Source organism: Rhipicephalus microplus, chromosome X (assembly GCF_043290135.1).
Source record: "Rhipicephalus microplus isolate Deutch F79 chromosome X, USDA_Rmic, whole genome shotgun sequence".
In the NCBI taxonomy this organism is placed as follows: domain Eukaryota; kingdom Metazoa; phylum Arthropoda; class Arachnida; order Ixodida; family Ixodidae; genus Rhipicephalus; species Rhipicephalus microplus.
Genome location: NC_134710.1, coordinates 287,228,638 through 287,253,569, shown reverse-complemented (window position 1 = coordinate 287,253,569; position 24,932 = coordinate 287,228,638). Strand labels below are relative to the sequence as shown.

Genomic DNA, 24,932 nt, shown 5'->3' with positions numbered 1-24,932 from the left:
CACGATGAACGTGAGCACAAGGTAATGGTGAATAAAGCACGAAATGTTGTGCAGTCTCCCAACACACTACCACAGCTATACCAAGCGCAAAGCTACATACCTGTACACTTGTTACTGTTAATAGTAGGCATGTGCAAATAGTGAATTTTAGGTTCAACGTGAACTCAAAGCAAACAGTTATTTTGATTGAATAATTATGAATTGAATTCAAATAGTATATAAAGCATATTTAAAGAAAAATGTGCATATCTGTCATGACCCAACTAACCTGCACAGTACTTGCAAAAAATTTAGACAAGGCCTGTTAAAATGCCATTTCTTTTTTTTTTTTTTAAAGAAGTGGAAACAACTTTGAATAGTAGCAGGATTATACTTTTGGTAGGATGCAGGTGATAACCTATAAAATATGTTACCGTTTTAAAATTTACGATACTTCGAGCTTATAAGCTGGTATAACAGGCTTTTAAAATTGGAAATTTATGAATCGAAGTAAGAGTAATATGTTCATTTAACACTGATGTGGGCTTTTGCGGCAGTGTGGCTACTTCTGCATAAGTGTTTTTACGGCTTAATAACCCTTTACTGCAGTGAAACCACCCTTACGGTGAATTACATGCATACTCTGTTGATAAAACTGAGGCAACTCTACCCCCTCCATCTGCTATATTGCCTTGTCCCTGTATACTGCAGCGCCCTCGACGAAAAAAAAGTAGAGTAAACATGGTTTCATTTATTCATTCCTGCAGACTAATATACATTTGGATAGATGCTTCCACGGCCTAATACTTTTCCACTGCAGCGAAACCACCTTAAAAGGGGTTACATGCGGATTAGTGTACACCTATTCGTTCATTTCTAATACTTCAAAATTTTCAACAATTTCAATTAAAATCAAAGCAAATTGATGGATTGATTTGTGGGGTTTAACGTCCCAAAACCACCATTTGATTATGAGAGACGCCGTAGTGGAGGGCTCCGGAAATTTTGACCACCTGGGGTTCTTAACGTGCACCCAAATCAAAGCAAATTCAAATACAGTAATATTCGTTCGAATATTCGCTACATTCATATTTGAACAAGCCCAGTTAATAGCATAGAGAATAGCGTCAGACCTACTTGTACAGGAATGAAAAGGACAAGATATACGAGAAGATTCCAATAGTCCACTTTGATTTAGACACAGCACACAGCAATGTTTTTTTTACCTAGACCGATTGCCTGCACCTATGGACAGTGCTTTTTGAACCTTACAGTATGCCATCTTTCAGAGTAATAAAAACTTCCTTGATAAAGCCACTTACATAATGCACACAAATGCTGATGCGATACTTTGTTGCTCCTCCACAGCGATGCACAATTCACAAAACAGATGATGCTCTTCTCTATTCCATTTATGCAACTGCAGCCAACCCCTTTCAATGCAGGGCACATGCTAGCCATATTACCACCTCCACAGCCCCATGCCATTACAATGTGGCACCATCTTTCAGTGTTGTCAACTAGCCAAACATGTAACAGCGGTGCGACACCTTTGACAGTGGTCTTGACAAATGGACGGATGGGATGGCACGAACTGCTTAACAAATAATGCACGAAAGGTACCTATTTCAACAAAGAGAAATGCAGAGGCTTTCCAGCTTTGAATGAACATTAAGTGCAATAAAAATACCTGATGTTGACAAGACGAACAAGGACTACATGAAGTTAAACAAAGGTTACTGCTTTCAACGTACATTGCATTACTATTTCTTTATTGAATATCCCTCGGACCTTGGTCATAGCAGCTAGGATTACTCTGTGTACTTTCAATGTGCACAGACACTGAACACAGGAGCAGCTGGTGCCCAATCAATAGACAACAAGGGCTGCAAGCATGCTCCATGCGGGTGCCCAATTACCGTATGCCATTATACAATGTGGTAAATTTTAATAATATAAAATTGAAAGAACACTTCATCCATGCTTTGTTCTTTCAAGTGTGAGAATCCAGACACAGATAAAATGATGCAGTGGTGCTGCTATTCATGCTATGGTTTATTGCCAAGGAAAAAGTGCAAAACGTCACCTAAATAAAAAGCTCAAATGGCAATTTCATCATTTTTAAAAATTAAAGTTTTCCTTCGACAGACATATCCCTGTGTTAACTATGGCCAGACTTTCATTTGTGTGCAATATCAGTAATATACCATGAACATGAGCAGCTAAAGAATGTCCTTTTACTGCAGGGCTGGTTATCCATGCCCTTTCTGTCATGGGGCAATAACATTTTCAGTAATAAAAAAACACATACACCATTATCAGTACTGCACAAAACCACCCTGGGGCAAAAGATTGCCATTATATCAGAGGCAATCTTGCCACATAATTTTGCGATGTTGGCAGTGGTAGAGCTGGCAACCACAAGCAGCTAAAACAAGAAAAGGTCTGACTACTTCCAGGGATAGTAAATAGAAAATGATGAAGGCATCGCAATTTGACTTGAAAAATGAGACTGTTCCAATAAACAATGTGCATTTCACATATTTTTTTAACATATGGCTGTACTTTTGTAGGATTGCGAGCACATGCCAACTGCACGCGAGTGCACGTGGAACTGCATGTCAATCCCCATAATGTCAAACGTGGAGGTAGCGGAGCCAGCAGCACCAGAGGCAAGCAGACGGTGTGCACTTTCCTGTCCTGCTACTTTCCTTTCTTTCTCTCACCTTTACATCCAGCTCTCCCCCTTCCCTGAATAAGCTGAGGCGCGCGCCTATCCAAGACGCCGACGGTTCTAGGAATCTAGTATTGGTCTGTACAGTTGAAGCAAAATGGGCTGAGAGATGCAAATTGATGGCTGGCAATGTTGATGAAAAAGCATTTATGCAGGGACCATGGTTGGCACAGCTGCTTTTGGCAATTTAAACACCATCTCTTCTCATTCTTGTGCAGCTACCAGACACAGCAGTTAGAGAAAAATGCCATTAAATTCCCTACATTCCGTTAGTTTCCATCTGAAAACAAGGCTGAGTCAACCAATTTCACCACCCAAGTCTCTTCAATTGGGCTGAATATCACGGCAGCAAAAATTTCATTCAGTATCCCTTAGCAAACATGCTGCAGCAGTGCACTCAGAAAAAAAAAAATTGGCCCCGTATCTGCATGTTACACTGCAAATGTCGTCGAAAGATGATAGTCTTGCATCTGGAGAGAGTGAACAAAACGTTTTATTAATGTTCTGCGCAAGAAAATCGGTGAACGGTATTCTGGAGGCGCTGCGTTAGAGTGCCTCGAGCGTGCAGCGTTAGTGAATGAGCACATCAAGTCACGTCACACGTGAGACATGAGCGCTATCTAGCAGTTATCTTGGAAAACGAAGCACGCGGCGTGCACGCCCGTCTCGGAGGTAGGTGCCACTGCTGTGTCATCTTAGCAAAGCGCTGGAAACACTTGCCTTTTCGTGCAAGCGTTGCATGGTCGTCGCAGCGTGATACACGCTACGGTCCTTAGAATTACTTATGTATGCCTTTTCTAGTAAAAGACACACATACAGAATATTGACATGTTGCTATGGTGCTTCAGATATGCGCAATAATTTCGTTTTAATTGTAATTCACAATGGCACAAGTATGAACGCCGATTCTTGAGCAATATTGGTGGGCGCTGCGGATGGGGTCGGCCGTTTGGGGTATCGCCTAGTGCTTTTTAGGATAACGTTGAGGGCGGACAAACAGACAACTATACAGACAGACAGACCACAATTTTTGCGTCGAAGTTTCCCAACAAAGACTATCGTCGGCTTTAAAAACATTTGCAGTAGGCTGCTCTCGTTGATGATTGATCTTTTTCCGTGAGGAAGAGCATTCTAAAATTTCGCAACCATGGAGAGTGAGCTATGGAACAACCCTAAAAAAAGTGGCAGTATTCGTGTTCTGACGACTGAGATCACTAGCATGATACTCGTAGCCTTGTCGGTGGCATCCATTCTTCAAATGATCAAAATCGTTTGAAGTGAAATGTTTTAGTATTACACCTCTACGGCTATCAAACTTGTCACTTGCCACAGAATGGCAACAAAAGCATGACTTCTGCCAATACACTGGCATGTGCAGCATCAAATATGAAACAACTCTGCAGCATAGAGTGCACAGGACGACGCGCTACTGTGTGTACACACTTTCCACCCAGGTGGAGAGGTGGAGAAAAAAAATAGCACTGAGGTACAGCCTTTAGCCCCATTTGCTCTGGGAAATACGCTGCTCTGCTTCAGCAGCTTCCTCAGAACAAGTTCCAGAGGTACATACGTTGGTTTGTACACATGGTTGATAATATTTGTTGGGGTTTAACATCCCAAAACCACTATATGATTACGAGAGGCACCGTAGGAGGGCTCCAGAAATTTCGACCACCTAAGATTCTTTAACATGCACCTAAATTTAAGCACACGGGCCTCAAGCATTTTCGTTTCTATCAAAAATGTGGCCACCGCAGCCGGGATTCAATACCGCGACCTGCGGGTCAACAGCCAAGTGCCTCGACCACTAGAACACCGTGGTGGGTTCCACATGATTCATCAAAAAAAATGTGTTCACAATGGTGCAGATGCAAAATGCCATCATCTAACGCTACACACTTCGTGACTAACTTAAATTATCATCTGTGCATGCACCTAAGGGTGAACTTGAACTGATAGCAAAATCGTTCTTGTTGCCTGGCACTGCATAATCGGCTATAAAACCACTGCAATGAACTGGAGTTCCAGCTTGACTAACTGCACTCAAACTAGTGCATTCCTATAGAATACCTCATAATAAATCAATTCATGCAATTTAACATTGTAAAAGAAAATGTTGAACCAGGCACTGCAACAATGGCTACAAGTGCATGCTGCAGTAATAGACTCCACATGTTCCCAATAGCAATTGTAACTAAGAAATATTTCTATAAATTTATTAACCTTGCACTGCTAAAAATACCCAATTCACTAACCTGGTTGCCTAGTTTTCTTTTACCAGCCGATGACACATCTGCTGTTTGCTGTGCACTGGAGAAAAAAAAGTCGGGAGGTTAAATTGCTCAACCTGGGTCACAATATAATGTTGCTTGAATGGCAACAAAATAGATTCAGCAAACAATAAGGTAAGTGCAAATCATTTCGTGAAGCTAGCTGACACATCAAACAGCACAAACACACCAACAATGCCACATATAGAGAAACCAAAAGACAGTCAGTGGAAGCCAGCAAAAATATTCAAGTTCCTTGGCAGTAATAGCATTGCAAAACCAATCAATTATTGAATTAGTCAATGAAAAGATGACACAGCAACCTTTCTCTGTTTCTTTTCCTATCCCTCCATTTTGTTTAATACCATACAGCCTACACTCCGAGCTCCAACTTGCACTTCAGCACTGCCTTCAAGGCGTATCACCACACATGATTCTCTATCATGCATCCCTACCTATACCAAGTACCACTAGTGAGAACAAGTACCACCACCTTTTCACATGGATTTTCCCACAAGTAAATATGTAACTGTGCAAGCGTAAGCACTCCTGGTGATAAGTAAGCATGTTTTCCATTAAACATGCAGCCTAAATTTTAAGCCCCAATCAGATGAATGTGGTGCAGCTTGTCTCATTAACCAATCACAGTAAATGCTTCATTAGACATTTTTGAAACATTCCTACAAGCTCTGCTACCTGCTAGTACCATAATTTCAGTGATGTCAATTTAATCAATAAAGCATATGACAAAAAAAAAACACCATTCTTTTACACATACAACCTGTCCCATCCATGTTCCAGCTCTCAAAGCGGCCATGCCACCCAATTTTCAATTATAATTGCGTTATGTTGTTTAATCCTTGAGTATTCACAAATAATCTGGCGAAATTTTAGCACATTTCATCGAGCACTTAATTTATTATTGAATATTTTTACAAACATACAAGCAGCCTGAGAGTTTGGCAACACTGGCGCACTCGCAAGCTTGACGTAACAAGCAGCTGGATGTGCAGACGTCCACATATCGGAGAACGGTATTGTTTCATTACCAGCTGCGCATAAAATAAGACATTCTAATTTGATTCTGCTTAACACTGAAATTGAATTATGTATTCACAGAGACTAAAACTGAGGTAGAAGACAACGGTACTGCCCCTAGCTGCATCGACGTCACAGGCTCCAAGGCAAAACGACCTTCACCAGAGCAGGCGGGATTTACGACCAGTGGCTTCTGGAACCTGCTTTGCAGTGAAACACTCTTTTCACTGTAGACATATTTGTCTCAGCTTAATATCAGTGAAAGTCAGCTTTTGTTATATGTTTGCTGCTTGGCACAAATGTGTACTTCAATGAAAGTGCAAGCACACACTTCTTTCTAGGACGATTGTCATCACCTGCAGGTAACTTATACACTCTACAAGTGTACTTGCACATCGAACGTATTTTTTACAGTGGCCGAGGTTTCTGCAATCGTGCTTTTTGTGGCTTAACACGCTCTTAACACAGCAAGCTTACTTTAAATGCATTAGATAAAGTAAGCCAGACAATCTCTATGCACAGTCTTTCTCTACACTCAAATAATGAAGTTTGTTGTGCATCAGTTCCTGCAACGCAAAGCGTACTACTTTAGCCAGGAGAATGAAAGTAGTAACAATAAACTGCAGTCAAGTATCCCTCATGGAGACTATAATTCAAGCAATTGAGTGGTTGCATTTTAATGTTACACAGACGCCAAGTTAAGCATGATGAAGGGTTTCAGATTAGGTTGTTACCCGAGGTTCTTAGCATGATACAGGGGCATTTTTGCATTTTGTCCTTGTTGCAATGCAGCTGCAGACATTTAACTAGCGACCTTATGCTGAACAGCTCAATACTCCTGCCAAAGAGGTTATTTATCGAGTTAATTAAATTCACCGTCAAAGCTTTTTGCATTGTGCCCCCTCTGAAATGCAGTGGTTATGGCTGGGAGGGAATTGAACCCACTAGACTATTCCCAGCAGCAGATGGAAACAATTCAACAACACTGCATAAATTGACTGTCTGGACAGCACCCAATAAGAACTAAATCCTTGAATGACAGCAAGAGATTAAATAAGGTCCACATGTGCAGGCACAGAGACTAAGATTTAACTTGTGTAAGCCAGATCCAAACAATGTGCCTACTTTTGATGCATATAAAAAAGCCCGAATTTTATCATTCTGGCAAAATATTTTTAAAACAACAATTAGCAGCAGCAATCAAAAAACTTTGCATCTTAACTTTCAAAATGAAGAATGAAACAATGATGCTGTGAAATATTTTGGAAGGTACAAATTGTAGAACTTGCAACACTTTCTCAGGTGACACTTGGGCAAAACAAGACTTGTCACTTCAGCTGCTGCTCTGCCTGTCAGACATCCAACTCGGCACACATGGCTGAACGACCTAGCCATTCTGTTAAGAGAACTGTCCGCCCTTCGCTCACCCCTTGGAGCCCCAAATGATGGCCGCACATGCATGGCTTCCAGTGACTACCTTGTCGGTGTGGGCTTTCAAAAAGCAGACGCTCAAACATGTGTCCAACTCACCCAGAGTGATAATCGTCCCTGCGAGTGCAACATTTTGCCCAGACACACACGCAGACGAACACAAGATGAACCGTCATGAAGGGGGAGTTGCAAGGAGCCAAGAGAACAATGGGGGGAAAAGAACCAAAAGTGAACAAAAGGGAAGAAACAGAGCCACTGAAGTTCCACAGCAGCTACTACAACAAAGTGTGAAGCAACCAGGAACAAGCACGGAACTACTTGTGCCACTACCGAGCACTATTCTATTAAACTGGAGTAAGACTAATGTAGCATCAGGGAACAGCCGCAAAACATGAATGAAAGACTACCTACAGAAGCACAAAGCAAACGCATGGAAGAAAGCAGCATCAAGGAAAAGATGCAGATAAATGACACTTGTTAACAAGATAAGGCACAGCAATGTTGGAGTGGGGAAACTACTTCGGTTTTCTGCACCCCTTTCACACAATGAATAAGCGCCATGGAAAAAAAATTACCTGCATGTGCCAAAAGAAAGATTTGGGACAAGGAAATCTACGTGATCTGACTGAGGAAAGCAAGTACAAGGGAATCTGCAATGTGGCAAAATGCCAATCATCCTTAACTGTTCTCATGTGGCATCCCAAAAATTTTTGAAGCCAAGAAGCACAGACCAAAAGAGGATGTGCTGAAAATGTAGCTGTAGAACAAAAACAAAGCCAAACACAGAATATGACACTTGACTGACTCAGCTTGCAGCATTCACAACTAAGAAATTGCTTGATCGTACAAGTCGAAAGACAAGAACCTAGATCTAAACATAGAGCATGCAAAAATCATTCTGAATTATTCTTGTCATGCAAACTGCAAAACTGGAGCATGACACGGATGGAAGAGAGGCGACTTGGGCAAGTTGGGTGAAGTTCATGATTGGGAGCAGTGCAAAGCAAAGTCCTGCTGTCCTATTTTGTATTCCTTTGCATTGCTCACAATGATGACATGGATGGCCTTGCATTAGTACCAAAGTAAAGTGGGCGAAGTTCCAAGCAGCAGCAAGATAGGAAAATCACAAAATAAAAACGACAGTGCAGACACATATACACAAGTGCTCCTAAAAAGGCAACATAAGTAAAATAAGATTGATAATAGCGCTCACTAGCACAGGCCACATGCTACCGTCATTGCATCACATTGTACACAACGTATTATATAGACAGAGTATCTTGCAATACTCAGATAAAACGCATGAAGACAAGAGAGTTGAAGAAAAATAACTTGAGTTAAAGAGCAGTTGAACTCACTTAGTGAATCCAATAAAATCTTCGTGGTTTGTATTCATGTATGCAAGTTCCACCTCAACAAGCAAAGATATTTGGTGCTTTGATGTCTGCTCTCGCTCACGCACATGTGAGGTGATAATGCGCTCAGTTTCCTCCCGCAATCGTGGATAACGACTCATCTGCAAGATGAAACGCACCTCAATTACACTCCTTAGAAAATAAAGGCACAGTGTACGTAACCCACAATATGCCAGTTCTTTACAACCATTCAACTGTAACATTCATGCTTCTCTCTACTGAATCAAACAAATCCACCCTCTTACATCTACAAAGACTTCCTGAAAGCTTAAAGGGACAGAGAAGTTAAATAACAATTTACGTGAGAATAAAAGCTCAATGTGTAACAACATCTAAAACGACAATATTATCAACAACAGTGCCCTACTTACCAAGAAATTAAGGTAAGTGCACAAGAACGCATGCACCGCAGTAGAACATTTTCTAAGTGATCAAGATGACATCAGACGGACTGCCTACAAATAATCACTAGTAATCGATCTAGCTGCACTAAATAACCTTCCTTCTATCAAGAGACGCAATAAAATGTGGCTTGTTCTTTCTGTTTGATTAATAAAAAACAAAAACAAAAAAACACCGGATGTTACTATGGGGAATGGCACGAATGGTCCAATATTCAATTTTCGCGTAGTTACACTGGACAGGTGGTGCCATCTAGCGGGCTGCAATTGAACCAAGAACGTCGGCAATCTTGGAGCCAATGGCAGGAAATCGATCAATGGCCGTTGTTGCTGCATGGCTCCTGCTGCTTTCAGTCTGCTGCTACTAATGCAGCAAAGCCGGACAACGTTGTGCACAGCAACAGTAACATGGGTCGGTCCGGTCGGTGCCCTTCTTGAGGCGGATAATTTGAAGTGCACTAACCTGATTCGGACCACTAAAACGCAATTTTATTTTGAAATAGGCCCTTCCTTGGCGCAAGAGTAACACTATGAGGTTTCTGGACGACTATTTCAACAGTTAACGACAACTTAATAGTTGCCTTTAGTGTCTCTTTAATAAAGGACATCATGACAATGCCAAAATGCAAAAACCTTGCCATCTCAGTTAGCTAGGATTTATAGTATTCAAGCAAATAGAAGATAGTTTAGGCATTTCTAAACAATCATATAAGATAAATACAATACTTGTGTAAGCTTTAGAAAGACTCATCACAATTCAAGGGATCACAACCCTTGTTTCTTTTAGGTAGCTTTTTTGTTTTGTTTTGTTTTCCACAAGGGCCAGTAATAGCCAAAAAGAACTAGACACGTGGTACAAGCTGAAAATTGTACCATTAGGCCTAAAAAAAAAGGCCTAAAATCAGTTACAACCGTTAAACATTAAAAGGGCATTGCAACAATTTTTTAGCATGGTCTGAAAATGTTGCTGATCGGTAGTCGGTAGTCAAGACTCCCAAGAACATTCGAGCAAAACATTATAGCGCAGCACATGGGATAGAATAACTCTTTAGTCATCCAGAAATCATTCCCTCTTCTCTAAACAAATTATGCCATGAACACAAATGACTGTGCCATAAACCCAAAGTGCACGGCGGTAGGCTAGTTTGAGCATTGTGAGCTGCATAGCTACCATGGCCGCCACAGGATGATCTCACGTCTCTGCACCCGCTATCAAACTGAAAGTAAGCCATGTGCTCGAAGAAAAAAAAACTGCACTTAAGGTCATAACGTGCACTAACCAAAAAACGCATCTTTTTGCCCCCTTGTCATCTCACTAGTATGAAAAGAGAGAGAAAGCGCTTCGGAAGTGTCCGACAAACCCCTGTAACTGTTCGTACTTGACAAATTCTAAAAATGTTTGCAGCAGTTTATTTGTGAGGCACTAAGCTCCTTTAATGAAGTCATTTGACAATTACTTAAAGAAGTGTTGCATGGCCGCTTTATGTCATCACTTTCAAAGAAATTTGATGCTCCAATTATGATGCATATGCAATAAAGGAGTCACATAAATCGAGGCATAAAAATCTATTTGATAGAGATACCATCGGCCTGTCAGTTATATTCCAGTGCTTGAACATCTTCCTGATCCATATTAATACACCAAAAAATCATCTTTGTCAGAAAACTAGAGCATACTTCAAATATACATCATCAGCCACTACTGCTGAAATAAATTTAAATACAGAATATCCTCATTGCAATATAGAGCCTACTGAATAAGTGTTTTCAATGGTGACAGATATTTTCTAAACGGAACACCTGACAGCTCACAAATGATGCAAGTTTTACTCATCATGCCTAACCACAATGCATATGGGTTATGTACACACAGAATCTATACACACTAGCTCATATCATCGAAGCAACAATAACAACCAAAAGCATACCTTTTCAGCACATCGCCGAATCACATTTCCCAGTTCAGCCACGACAAGATCTACACACTTGATGGAAGGCTCCTTCAACTTGGCAATCTGCTTCTTCACTATAGCCTCAAAAGCCATATCTGGAGTAAACAGTCCAACCCGAATGCCATGTGTATTGCGAATCGCAAAGGCTATCTCTTTGCGTAGCTCTTTTTCATCAAATTCCATCTGAAACAACAATCATATGATCTTATAGAAAGGACCGTGTCAAATTAGACATCTGATCAAACTCAATTCGAAGACGAAAACAAAACAAAAAAACAGAACTTTGCCAACTCTGCCCACCTTGACAATTTCAAAAGGAAATCTTTCGTGAAACAATCTGTTGATGCGGGCACCTCCTGAGAGCTCTGATGTGTTGATGGCAGCAGAGCCAGAACCTTCAATGTTCCGTTCAAAGTCTGTCTGAAGTTGCTGAATCATTCTGAAAGAGAAGTTCCAGAGTTTAGAAGGTGCATTAGCACAAAAACACAGATACAGCAAAAACAGCTCCTCTTGGTACAAGCAGAATAACTTATATCACTACCTCTCTTATTTAAAATTTCCCATTTAATTACGCAGTTTTCATATGCGTGCACTTAAATTCTGAAAACAAGTCACTTGAAATTTATTGAGAGAACCATTATTTTCTTCTTTTTTTGTTTCCACAGGAGGTTTAGAAATGGTACTCACTTCTAAATGTTTATTCCTTCAAAAATTACTAGTTAAACCAGGCGTACTGGTTAGACTCGTTAAACCAAGCTGCTTGGCAAAGAAAACAATATTTAACAACAATTAGTTTTAGAGGCTGCAAGATGGCATTTTATATACAGGGTGCATTGTGACAGGGATGCAATGAATTATTTGAAAGGCTACATGAATTTCCTTAGTACAAGACTACATTTGCATATCCCCTACAGGTGCAAATTATGATGCACTGTCTTTGATTCTAAGACATTCAATGTCGCATTCGAAGAAATAAAATGCAGTAATGTACTGTTTTTCATGAGTTTCAGTAATTGAAATCAGCATGCAATTAAACGCTTCTCTATTTGCCGTCTCCTCCAGCGCCAGCATCGCAAGCGCCGATGTTCTCTTGGCATGCGTTGTTATCCTGTGTGCCAACATTCCGCTTGGTTCTCACGCGTGCTCTTCAGTCTTTCAGCGTCTTTACGAGAAGATCTTTCGCCGTGTTCACGAAACGCTGATTGTTGTTCTCACTAACGATGGGTAGGGCCAAGTTTGGAACTCGGCACGCGTTCTGTTTAAGAAAGCCTCCGATAAAGCTCGTACACATGGCGAGGATCGTTCACGCGCCAATGCTTGGGCGACAGTCGCATAGGTGCTGAGCAGCTTCTCCATCTCTTCAAGACGACGACTGCATTGATACTTATCGCGACATCGAGAATCGGCGCAACATGCCGCCGTCACAAGTGAGGCTGGTGTTGGTGTCCCGTGCTCAAGTGCGCCTGGTGTGTTGCGCTCGCCAACTGCAATGATTACGTCCCCGAACAATGCGACAGCGCCGTTGACTGTGCCTTTGCCAACACGTTTTTGGACGTGCGAGGAATTAGCCGCGAAGGACAGCGAACGTGTTGCTGCGCAACCAAAGCTCAGCGCTACGTCGGCAACTGACGGCGCTATGCTGGCAACGGAGAAAGACCCTTTCCGTGTGAAAGACAGCTGCAACACAAGCAGGAAAAGCGGAAAAGGAAAGAAGTCCTAAAGAACATTTCTAGCTACTTTGCGGGGTCACTTTAGACCAAGATATGTGTTCGAAACTTTCAAAGTCTATTTTCTCTGAATGACTTTTTTGGCCAGTGAGGCCTGGTGATATCTCTGTAACGGCTCATCTGATTTCTATCAGATTTGTTTTATTATGTACCCTAATAAATAGACCACACACTGACAGAGCAGTTTTTTTAGATTTATTGCATCTGTAATTTGTGATAATTGAAATTTCATTGATAAATGCTCAATGACAAGCACCAAATTCAGTGCTCTGCTAAAAACTTTCAGCAAGGAAATTAAAACAAAGGACACTGTCCTAGTGTAAAGCACCCATCCAGGAATCCTCACAGTGAATTTTACGGTGCTAGCACATTTATTGGGTTCACCAGAGCCTGACTTCGAAACATATGTGGACTATCCTGATAAATGGCTGTAACTTTAGAACCAGTAAACCTAAATGCATAACATTTTGTGGGTATTCAAATGGCTTTATTATTAGCCTACTCTCAAAATTTAATTAGGATATCTCAACAAACAAAAAAGTTGCCCTTTCATGGTTGCCTCTCCCCATAAGTTGAGACATATTGACTATGCAGAGAGTCCGCTTTGCCTAGTGCCACAAGTTGAGGCTACTAGCATAAATGAGTTACATACACCAATGTAGCTACCACCGTTGAAACGGATGTTCAATGCAACTCTGGTCTTGAGTTACATAGGATGTTATCGTACAAACACCTCACATTTTAAATATTCACCTTGCCTCCTTCGTCACAAAGCAGCCTTATGAGGAGAAAGCAAATGTGATAGACGAAGTGGTACAGTCTCCAGAGGATAATTGGTTTCTTTGATAGGGGGCAATATATTAATAGCAGAACATAATGCTTAACACTTTCATGTTCACACCTGTTTCCATCAATAGCCCACTATAGATGCTTTCCAGCTTAAATATTATTGTGCTCCAAGCATTTTCAAAGAACTAATGCCATCCAGTGAAAAAGACTTTTTATAGCCCACTTTTATGTTTATATTTTAAAGTGCCCCCAACAGCCAACGGTCACAGGTCCAAATAGCTTCTGTCATGGCATTAAGAACCACACAGCTTCTCCTATTTGAAAAACTTGGATGGATTCGATACATCTGCATCAAACACAGGACAAATGTAGTAGCACGATGTACCAAGTCCATGTAGATTGACATAAGGTTTGTGTGGCTGGTTGAGAACTACCTGGATCAGGACAACACTTATTTAAAAAACTTCTATACATTCAACATTATTGTTCCATCGTTCCAGTGATTTTGAAGTGCAAGAGCCTTGCCTACGGCACTGTGAAGAAAGATAGAGACTTTCTTAGTGGGCTCAAAGACACCCAAAGAAACAAAGGCAATTAGCTGTTCTCTACCTTCAATAGAATGCTATAGAATGTTGTGCACATGATGTAATTAAATTCATAAATGTAAAATTAAGAACAAATGTTAATACATGGGCAGGAGCTTTTGCAGTGAAGCCAACATTCATCAATAAATACAATGTAGGCATGCTGCACAATGATAATCAGCCTAAGCAATAAACAATAAAATCAACAAGTGGCTATTGTGAATATGTACATCAAGCATATCTGCAAAGAGATTCCAGAGATAATAGAAAAGCGCTGGCACTAACTGGAGCATAGCCTTGGTCTTGCGGGATGGGTCATCTGGGCGAAAGTTCTTGTACTCTTCCACCTCCTTCTCCATGGAAAGAAGCTGCTTCTGTAGCTTGTCCCGGAGGCCTGGAAGGGTGTCTCGAATGTGGTTGGTCAGTTGTTGGTTCAGCACCCGTTGGAGGAATGGTGTACCCATACGATCAGCCATGTGCCTGCACAGCACGAGCGATGTCACGGTAGGAATTTCTTATTAAAGCAATACTGATGTGACTTATTTACTTGTCGAATTTTCCATACAATAAACAAAGGTCCCACTCCACTAAGCCAGGAATAGGTAACATTTAGTTCAAAGCCAAGTAAAATTTCGTTCGAGCGAAAATTTTGTAGTGAAATCGAAATAATATAGCTGACCAGATCAAGCAACACACGGGAGCTATTATTCCCAAAATTCCGAAAGTGTTGGCTGCTTCTTTTTCTTTCCCAGCAGCGCTATGACAAGATTCTCACACATGCATAGCAATACTATGTTGAAAGGCATGCTGAAACAATGGCCACAACGGCTTTCGTGAACGAACCTTATGGTTGCACTAATATGTTAACATCAGTAGCTGTCTGCCGTCAAATGATATCCGACAACAGTGAGATGGAGGTGTGGTATCGTGGAGCGGTGACTCATGCCTTATTCTACGCTATTCTACTCATCTGCTAGTCGCAGCTGGCCGATTTTGTTGATAAGGTGGACAAACAGTCGCTCTGACATTGACCACATTGCCCAAGCACGAAAAGAACCAAAAGCATTGACATCGGAAAAAGCATCGTTCCGCAATTGCACCCAGCAGCAGCGTGTTGAAAACCGAACAGACAATCCAAAGCGGAAGCTTCGGATTGTCTGTGGCTCATACGTAAGCCAGTGGCAAAAGCAAGGCAGCGTCATTGCCATCGCTATCAAGCAATGGCGGCCGCTATGTTTAGCAAGCACTGGCAGTTTCTGGTGGTGCCAACGCACATTTTAGAGTTCGTAGGCATATTTTCGTCTTCTGAAAATGCATCATAATGTTCAAGATTGCGTTTACTGCACACCATTAATTATGTGAGCTGGGAATGGCATCGTCAAATTTCGTTGAAATGGAACGGCAGAAGAGAAAGTGCTCGTTGTGGCGAGAATATTTATGCTTTGACTCCTATGGGCTGCTGACGGGGAACTGAGAATTTTTCGTTGTAGCGGAAATTTGATTGAACCAGCATTCGTTGTGGCGGAGTTCGACTGTCACATGCTCAGCGCAAAATGCCCTTGCCACCAAGTCATCACAGCCGGCAAGGATTACTGCCACAATACAGAAAAACGTATAATAGGGAACCCAGACCATATTTATATGCTTATATGATCCCTTTTCTTTAAGAGGACACACTGCTAACACTTTTTGAGGCGATAAAGCACACTCATGGTAAGACAAGTGTAGTCTCTGAATGAAATCACACCAGTATATCCCTGAACTTACCTATATGCAGGATGACTAAGGAAAAACTTCCGCTCTGCTTCCATGGCTGCCTTGATGTCTTTCTTGCCTTCTATGTCCTTCTGGCTCCTGTTCACTACACCCACGTATCCTGAAGAAGTGAAGACCACAAAATAAGCATATCCCTCACCCCTCCTGTTGCAATGAACAAATAACAAGGTATGTCTTTTTACCTCTCCTCAATGGCAGCAATTTGTTTTCTAAGATATCTCTGGCATCAGTTCCTTCATCCATAAGGTCCAGCTTGGTAATCACACCTATGGTGCGCAGACCTACATTAAAGAAAAAAAGAAGCCATAGTATTTTTTCCTAATCCCAAAATGTGCGAGCAATTTCAATGAGTGCATGTGAAAGTATGTTGAAGACATGCTGTCACATACAGACTTGGGTTAATACACACTGCAAAACTGCATATGCAGCAGCCTACACACCTGTAAAAGCTCAGCCAAAAAGTGAGATGATGACATCACATGGATGCAGCATCTTACTTTACTTACAGTACTAAAAGCAAGTTTCACCATTGAACAAATCCAGTGAAGCACTGCACATTAATGAAACTAGTGAAATAAGAGTGCACAGACAACAAAACTATTGAGCCACCCCATTGCGATCAAGAGATAGTGTTTTAAACATGGCAGCCACAACATGGTTGTGGCTTTCACTGTTGAATCTGGTGCTTCAATTAACTAAGGACAACCTTTCAGATTGGTAGCCATGATAGAAAATCGTCACTAGGATGAGAGTTTGGACACAGCCCAGGCTGTTATAAAGACATGTTCTCCATGAGTCTAATATATACATTTTATAGTGTCTTACAATGTGCTGTAATAAAAGATTTATTATAAATAATTTTGTAGTACTAGTGAAAATTATACTGAGAAGGTGCTGCAGCAGCAGGCTAATACTAGCACGTTCTCACTAGAGTCATTTTGTGATGGTTCCGTTAATACTTCAATAACTAAAGCGCTGTTGTTGTCTGTGACAGTGATGCTTCAGGTGTACTCAAGTACCATTCCCTCAGTGTAGCCTTCGTTGATATTTGCCTTTATTTTCCTTTTAAGAACCGTGTGTAGAAGTTGAATTAAGGAGGTGACATAAGACCCAGATGTACTTAAAATGCTGAAGTCCCCCGTCAATCTCGACCTGTAGTTTTTAATGCCTGCACTTTTAGAAACAACTTTTCACCCACAAGCTTTACTAAGCTGGAAAAAAAAGAGTGAAACAAACAAGCATTTTTCATGCATTTAAAAGAAAAAAGAAAAATAAGATTAGTATGGTAATACAGACCACACTAAATTAAATGGCAAACATGCAAGCAGCACCTGAATACAGCAAGCCTTCACAATTGACTTTGCATGCCACATTCTCTGACACCTGTGTATTGTATCGTTATGGCACGATATCTCATGAAGTAAAAAAAACGAGTAGTATTCAGAACCCCATGCCCAACCTTCAATAGCCCCAATTCGAAATGCATGTTTTTGTGGCAAAATGATTGGTTTCACTGTCAATGACTCAACTGTAATTACATATTCACTATGCCAACTAAATTATAACGTTTTGCAAGACTTCCAAGATATAAACGAAGTTGGCTGAACAAGCCCTTCATCTTTTGATGCAAGTGCCAAAAGCTCCTAAATTACTCTAAGGCTCACTTTAAAAACTGACTAAAATGCACCTATGAAACTGCCAAAGTAGAGATATTAACACCTTTTTCTTTAAGACATACAGTCTCAGCATAAAATGTAGTCAAGTTTCCTTCAAGTGCAAAAAAAATAGAAATTGCTAGAACTGCAGCAACAATAACATTTTTTTCAAAACAGTATGTAAACACTAAACCATCTAAAAAGTAATGGATACACTATAAAAGTGGCTTCTATTGATCTAAAACAAACTAACATAGGTTACCAAAAAAAAAATACAGCAAGCCAACACTTGCCCCTTTTATAGTTCTGTCTAGACCACTTCCATAAACAGACCCTCATTTAGAAATATTTCACAAATACAATATTATATGCATCAGGTGCCAAATAATTCCAACACAATAACTACAAAAGACAAAATATTGGTTCATATTACAGGTCACTATATTAAATTAGGCTGCTTGCTTATATACGTCCAGGCTGATGAACTAAAGTACCATAGAAGCCATTCTAAGTGGCACTAGCCATTATGAAAAAGATATCAAAACCATCCCTAAGATCACCATGATATTCTCTCTCCTAACTTTAGTAGCCATATCAATCAGTCTATAGGGGTGAGACGGCAATATTTACAGGGGTGAGGCGGCTGAGACTAAATTGGGAGCAGTTTTTGGAGCAGCAAGATTTCAATTTCGGAGCAGAAGAATTTTGTTGGGAGCAGTTAGTGACATTTAATACATTGTCTTGTGTGCTTGAAAATACAAATTTTTAGCAAAGTGGGAGCACCACTGCATATGTTTATTGCTTTATAATACACGTAACACCGAAACAGATTTCGAAGAAAGTTTTTAAACAGATTATCGCCAGGTATGAACTGCACTACCTTTTTACATACCACGTGACCTATCTGACCCTCGTAACAAACATGTGAAATAATATTTAATAAAAAAAAAGTTTTGTTAAAGCTAGGTTCCCCGGAATCATTTAAAGAGAAAAATGCATCATACTCAAAAAGAATTTAAAAAATTGTGATTGCACAAGAATCTTAGTTCCGTAACAGTGGTCCTTTGCTTGAAAAAAAAGCCTGATGTGATAGCGTCAAGAGCTTTCAACAGACAACAAAAGCGCGCTGCACCGCTATTCGCGGCCACCTCGTGCAGGACCACCTTCAAGACTGCAGCGCGGGAGCCAAAAAACCTCACCGCACTATCTCGCAAAACACATGCGTATGACACTAAGTGATAAGCGAATGATATGATAACGCCTCTCCACCCGAGCAACTACGCATTATTAATACAGCACATGTTGACCAGTTCTTTTTTTATATATATATATATATATATATATATATATATATATATAGTAGGTCATCAGACTCTTAACCGTCGATATAGAACTCCCGATAATACATCAACTTGCGATTGCCACTCTGCGACTCGCATAAAGCGTTCCCGCAGCACAGATAAGAAATTTGTGTCCACGCAAACGAGCTGCCGAATGTACACAGGCCAGTCTTATTGCATAAGAAAAAGATAAAGTCAGACTGCCACCGACCAAAACACCAATCGAGCTAAGTCTAATAGCATGGCCCAGAGTCGGCATGCATGCAGCGACGCCTCTTGAAGCGCACGTTGAGAGTTTAGATCACAAAACGGAGCAGTGGCAAATCATGAAAACTGTGCAATGTGTTCGCTGACACATCATGCAGCGCCGAGGTGCCCGTTCATATCGTTTAAAATGGTTTCAACACGCGTTCTGCCACCACGGCTTCACAAACAACTAAGTGTTTCCTCTACCTGCAGACATCTATGCGCGGATTTCGCATTTGATGGCTTTTATAAACTGCAAAATGCAATGAGAACTCAATTCTCTAAATAAGTTAGTAGATAATGGACGTAAACTGGGTATAGGCTGCACGCATTCTATCGCTCATGGAACCCATTTTGAGAAACCCATGCGCGCACCAAAGCATCCATACACGTCCCATGCCGGGAAATGACTCGACATTTACAGTTACTTGCTCACGGCAAACACACATGCGTAGGTGACCTTACGCAGCAGCATCGACACGAAAACCACAGAGACCGGAGGAACGTGCTACGCACAACAAAGCACCTGAGAGTCAACCCCGCTACACTCGCCTCTCAACTTTATGGTTTTCACAAAACGACAGTGGCACCAGAACACACAGCCCAGCTAGTAGTAGCACCACACTCGATGCACGGCAGCACATTTTTGCGGGGTCACGTATATTTACAACAGTTTAGAGGAGATTATGGCTTCACCATGGGAGCCCTTCATCACTAGAAAAGTGCGAAGTAAAAAAAACGCGATTGGGCGCATCTTAGTCAACTCGGCCTCTTTTCCCACTGAATCTGAGGTTGGCATCAAAACTCTAGCGTTCGAGGCTGTTTTGGAGCAGTTCGATGCAATTTTCGCGATTATGCTTTTGGAGCAGCTTGGCGCAAGAAAACGGAAATTCATCAAATATGCGCAATATGCGCAGCTGTCTCACTCCTGCAACTCCCATTCAATTGTGGCTAAGACATCACATGGGTCACCAGACACAAATGTGTGTGCATTCATTTCAGTCCCTGCCAAGTATATTGAATGCTAAACTACACCACAACATTCTGGCTATAGTGATGGGTTAAGTAAATGGGTCATTTTATATTTGAAACCAACAACAGGCCACCTATGTTGCTGTTTAACAACTACTTGAGCAACTGAGGTTAGTATTAGCACAAACCAAACCACTTCAACTTGTGCACACACACCATGCCAAGACTGGCATGGTTGAGCTAACCTGACGGGTCTACCTCCAAGGCCAGTTTTATCGCATCTGAGGTGGCCAAGTCCTGATTTGCTGGCGTCACAGCCAATATGATTGTGTTCTCCCGAGAGGCATAGCTCAGAACCAAATCCCGCACTCGCATCTCGATGTCTGGGGGCTGATTCCCAACTGGAACCTTAGTCAGCCCCGGAAGGTCAATCAAGGTCAGGTTCAGCACTGCCCAAGGCCAAGAGAGAAAAGAGAAGAAGGGAGAGTTAAAAATTTTGATGGCTATATACCTTCTGGGTCAACTTCCTTGGCAAGCTTCAGGGCATCTGAAGTAGCCAGATCTTGATTGGCTGATGTGACTGCCAATATAAGGCAGTTCTCCTTGCGAATGAACTGGAGAATCATATCCCGGATCTGTTGCTCAATGTCCGCAGGCTGATCACCGACGGGGACCTTAGTCAACCCCGGAAGGTCAACCAGGGTCAGGTTCAGCACTGAGGGAGGCCAACACAGGGCACGAGAGCAAGGAGATGGGAGATGCAGGAAAAAGTGCAGGATATTCATGGTTAGTGGGACATTGGATGATTAGCAAGGTGACAAGCAATGAAATTTATCTAAAGCCAGAAACCATGTCACAAAGAATCTAATGTCATAATGACAGGGTTTACAGAAAATGGTGTTACAGCAGTGTCATACTGGAAGTCAAACATTAATATGCACATGATTTCTCGGTACGGTAATCTAATATAGGACTTTTAAAAATGCAAGCAAAATCCTGGAGGTTTCTGAAGGTCAGCGACACTAAAGGTAAATGTTACATTAACATACATTATAAAAATACTACTCCATAAACCTCAGACTACTGCTTTTGTGTAAAAAAAAACTAGGGGAAAATCTGATTCGATGGGTCTGCATACATATGTAGCGCGTTCCAAAATACCCGCCCCGATATGGGGAGAATGGCCTTGCATATACCATTATCACCTTTTTCTGCCAGGGAGGCAGTACTATTTTTTCTTATCTAAAACATGAAAGCACAGCCAGAAAGTGAGCTAATGACATCACATGAATGCACACTTTTCTCTTACTTGCAGTCAGAATGAGCTTCACAATCAACCAAAGCCGGCAAATAAAACCACATTAATGAAACTAGTAAAAGGGAAGTTGGTGGTCAACAAAACTTTTTAGCCATGGATATTGTCATGAAGAGATGGTGACTTAAGCATGGCAACAATGACACACTACCACCTACCGCTATTGAATTTGCTACTCGAAGTACCCAAAAGCACAGATTTTGTTCAATAGCTGTTACACTGAAACAATTGTCAACGGAATAAAAGTTAGTACGAATCCTTGGCTAATGTCGAAAAATATTTTCTCAGAAAAGTTAATAGAACTGCATCGCTAACATTCTATTCATCTTACAATGTAGCAGTGATATTGTTATTAGAAGTACTAGCAACTAAAATTTAATGTGGACACGGTAGGTCACTGAGCTTGTGCCTGCTAAGCTTGATCTCCCTTAAGTGTGATTTCCTGTCCTCCACCAAAGACAGCAATCAATGTTAATTAAAATATTGATATATCAGACAATATTAAGTATTAGTTATCCATCAGTACAGCCTAAATTGTTACTCACCTTTAACGTCATTCATCACATCAAAACACATTATATTTCAAAAACATCTGACATGTACAACTTGATTGAAAGCTTCCACAGAAGAGTCACTCATGCAGTCACACATTTGGGCAATGGGCAATTTGTTAACTGGCATGATAGCATAACAAATTTCAGTAAGTTAACATTACCAATACACCCTCTGTTCTGAACGCTGCACACAAAGTCTAGCTGCTTTCTTACCATGCGGTGAGTAGACCCTGAGATTGATGGGCACGCTTGAAATGCCCTTGTTGTTGCCTGTCACCCGATCTGTTTCATCTTCGATTTCTTTGCGAATTGCATCAAAATCTGTGAATTTCTTGCCACGGCAGTGCAGGAACTCTCCATACTCTGAAACCAACATAATTGTTGGGGTTTTACATCCCAAAACTACAATATGATTACAAGACACTATAGAGGAGGAGGGCTCCGGAAATTTCAACCACCTGGGGTTCTTTAAGAGCCCCTAAATCTAAGTAGGGGAGAGTCTGGAGGTTTGGGGCAGTGTGTCTATCTGTCCTGCAGTTCCTTCAAAGACATTAGCCAAAAACTCATGAAATGCTTTTAACAGACCAATTGCATAGATTCAATGGTGGCCGATTCAGTGAGTGGAGCTTTCTGTAACTGGAAATCGCCTTTTTCATGTGTCAAAAGTAAGTTTATGCTATAACAATTGTAACGTTATCACATGTCAACCATTTGTAGAGACTAATGCCACTTCTTTTCCGAAAACATGCATCAGCCCTTTACTTTTTCTAGGAAAAAGTTTAGGCATTAGGACTGAACTTCAGCTGCTAAACGTTGTTTACTTTGGGGAATGTAGTTAGGCAGGAACGGAGCAGTTCAGTTGGAGTTGTCTAACTGCCACACCGGCTTGAAAGAAGTCCCTATACGTACATTGGTGAAGCATACGATTGAACAAGTATTCACAGAAGTTGGCCCGAGTCTTCAAAAAGGAGCACAGCACAGTCAAGACTACCACCACAGCCTAACCAAAAAAAAAAAAAAAAAGAAGAAATGAGATTTACTGAAAGTTGCTGTTTAACCCTTTGAGAGATAATAGGAAAAATGTGTCCCACTTTTTCTTCAGTAAAAGCTTTCTCCACAACTTCGTGTTGTCATCAGTTCAATGCTTTTCCATTACAGTATATATGGAATCATTCAGAAACCAGAAAAATATATTTAAAACATTTGCAATGCATGGTATTGATGATACCTTCAGTTTAATTTTGTTTTGTGCTGGTGAACTTTTTTGTACAAGTTGTGTCACATTGAGTGCAAGATAGCTAAAGTTCTAGATCTATGGTTTTTTTTTTCTTTTCTGAATCTTGAGAGAAATAATTTAGCAAGCAACTATGAATTTTCTTTCGAAATTGGAGCAGTATATCGACACAAAATCACGTTGGAAGTGCACTTGACAAAAGATGAAGCAATTCCTTACTTAGCCTAACTAGATAACATGCACTCGCAGCTGTTTTTTCCCAGTTAGAAGGACATTAATGCGTAATAAAACAGCCCTTTCTTAAGGAGAAGGCCCACAAGTCCTTTTCTATCCTTTTTTACCATTAAGAGAGCTGTCGCAATTGGACCAAAAGCTGCGGCTGAAATGCTGCTTCTGCAATTGAGGGCCAAAAGAAATGAATGACAAAAATTATGCTTTAGACAGCCAGGAAGCGAAAAGGAGACAAATGTGCAAAATGTATGAGGAAAGCTAATATCTCAGGCCAAAACGAGTTCACGAACCTGAGGTAGCAGCATAAATGCATTCAGTGACATCACGACAAGGTAGCTTGTCATAACTCATGACCACAACTTTATATATGGAAAGAAATTCAGGCATAACTGAGGTATTCGTCCTAATCTACACCTAACAGAGAAAGAAAGAAGCTAAAATGGTTGATGCATGCGAAGATCTCAAAGTCACTGGGCTGAACACAACAGGCAGAGGCGCTGATTGTGTACCACATCAGGAAATAAGGTATATCATGAATCTTTGTTTGCATAGTTATTGAAGTGTGTCTCTGTACTGCTTACATCAGTACTTTTCATTCTAGAAATTAGGCAAAAGGATTACAGCTTGGTGCTCTCGTGAGACAATGGGACAGGTGCTGTCCCACTTTTTCAGACACTTCATGGGTCAATGGGACAAATACGTCCCCCTTTTTTCTCGTAAAGTAATGGTCATGTTTTGGTGAAACTTGCTTCATACTATTTTAAGCACGCTATTTAGAAATTCCTCAGGCATAATTTCAGCTGTGAAAAATATTGGAGAAACCACAAAGGGTTGAGGGGACATTCTCCTCGAAAGACGAAAGTTTTTTTTTTTTTTTTTTTCAAAAATTACACATTTTTGCTATTACTTCCTTTCACAAGTTCAGTTTCTCTACCTTTAGACAAAAAAAAGAAAGTTTGTAAACTTGAAGTACCTTAAAATTACCTTTGAAGAACACAAGGTGGCTATTAAAAGCTAAACAGAGCTCATTGTTAAGAGTCCCCTGAACATTGTCACCTGGCTGTTTGCCACTGCGTTTCGCATGAGGAGTTCACTAAAGCCGCGTGCTCAAAATAACCACGATTCCAAAGCTCTAATAATAGAAGATATTTTAAAAATCATATATGCATATATATTTGCCACATGAATGAGCTTTCATTTTTACATTTAAAAGGAGTTTTTCTCTTGATGCAATTTCGGGCAATTTTTTTAGTTTGGAAATGTTTTTGGTACTTCTGATGGCAAGATCG

The 24,932-nt window shown here is 40.8% G+C and overlaps 1 protein-coding gene across 8 annotated transcripts in view; it reads right to left on the bottom strand.

Annotated features, from left to right (window-relative positions):
- The window catches only part of shi (dynamin-1 shibire), an 82,952-nt gene that overhangs the window by 44,303 nt on the left and 13,717 nt on the right, over positions 1 to 24,932 (bottom strand). For 5 of the 8 annotated variants that reach the window (XM_037413904.2, XM_075879282.1, XM_037413906.2 and 2 more), the window contains exons 3-12: positions 22,392 to 22,541; positions 20,821 to 21,024; positions 16,279 to 16,377; positions 16,088 to 16,196; positions 14,606 to 14,800; positions 11,521 to 11,659; positions 11,197 to 11,403; positions 8,811 to 8,968; positions 7,552 to 7,569; positions 4,969 to 5,023 (exon numbers count right to left, since the gene is read on the bottom strand). In XM_037413904.2, coding sequence (XP_037269801.1) covers positions 4,969 to 5,023; positions 7,552 to 7,569; positions 8,811 to 8,968; positions 11,197 to 11,403; positions 11,521 to 11,659; positions 14,606 to 14,800; positions 16,088 to 16,196; positions 16,279 to 16,377; positions 20,821 to 21,024; positions 22,392 to 22,541 — 1,334 coding nt within the window. The remainder of the gene's footprint in view (positions 1 to 4,968; positions 5,024 to 7,551; positions 7,570 to 8,810; positions 8,969 to 11,196; positions 11,404 to 11,520; positions 11,660 to 14,605; positions 14,801 to 16,087; positions 16,197 to 16,278; positions 16,378 to 20,820; positions 21,025 to 22,391; positions 22,542 to 24,932) is intronic. The other 3 variants (XM_075879285.1, XM_075879286.1, XM_037413910.2) reach the window with 1 other exon arrangement.